Source organism: Egretta garzetta, unplaced genomic scaffold, assembly GCF_000687185.1.
Source record: "Egretta garzetta isolate BGI_Z169 unplaced genomic scaffold, ASM68718v1 scaffold134, whole genome shotgun sequence".
Taxonomy (NCBI): Eukaryota; Metazoa; Chordata; class Aves; order Pelecaniformes; family Ardeidae; genus Egretta; species Egretta garzetta.
In genome coordinates, this window is record NW_009259422.1 from 423106 (window position 1) to 423576 (window position 471).

General features: G+C 63.7%; 1 protein-coding gene across 1 annotated transcript in view; it reads left to right on the forward strand.

Annotated features, from left to right (window-relative positions):
* Positions 1-471, forward strand: part of PCSK7 (proprotein convertase subtilisin/kexin type 7) — an 18415-nt gene that overhangs the window by 402 nt on the left and 17542 nt on the right. Inside the window, exon 2 of the mRNA XM_035892487.1 lies at positions 26-292. Within this exon, the coding sequence (XP_035748380.1) occupies positions 26-292 (267 nt within the window). The remainder of the gene's footprint in view (positions 1-25; positions 293-471) is intronic.

Genomic DNA, 471 nt, shown 5'->3' on the forward strand with positions numbered 1-471 from the left:
GGGCGTCAGCTTGGACGCACCCGAGGAGGAGCTGGAGCAGCGGGCAGAGGAGCTGGCCCGGACTGCGGGGCTGGTGAACATGGGCCGCGTTGGGGAGCTCAAGGGCCATTACCTCTTCACCTACCAGCCCGATGGCCACGCGGCAAGCGAACCCGAAGCAATAAGGAGGTCGGTGGACACTTTGTTTGCACAGCACGACAGCGTGCGGTGGCACTCGGAGCAGAAGCTTCTGAAGCGCTCCAAACGCAGCCTGCACTTTAACGATCCCAAATACCCCCAGCAGTGGCATCTGGTGAGTGGTTTTCCGGCTCCTGTTGTGCTAGCAGGCTCGGGCTGTTTGTCTGAGCGAGCTGTCACGTGGCAGGCAAAACAGTCGCGTTCTGTCCTTGCGGCAAGGAGGAAGCACGCCGAGAGCTCGCCCCGCTAACGGCAGGAGGCAGCTCCCGCAGGCGGCTGCGCACCGCTGGCGCT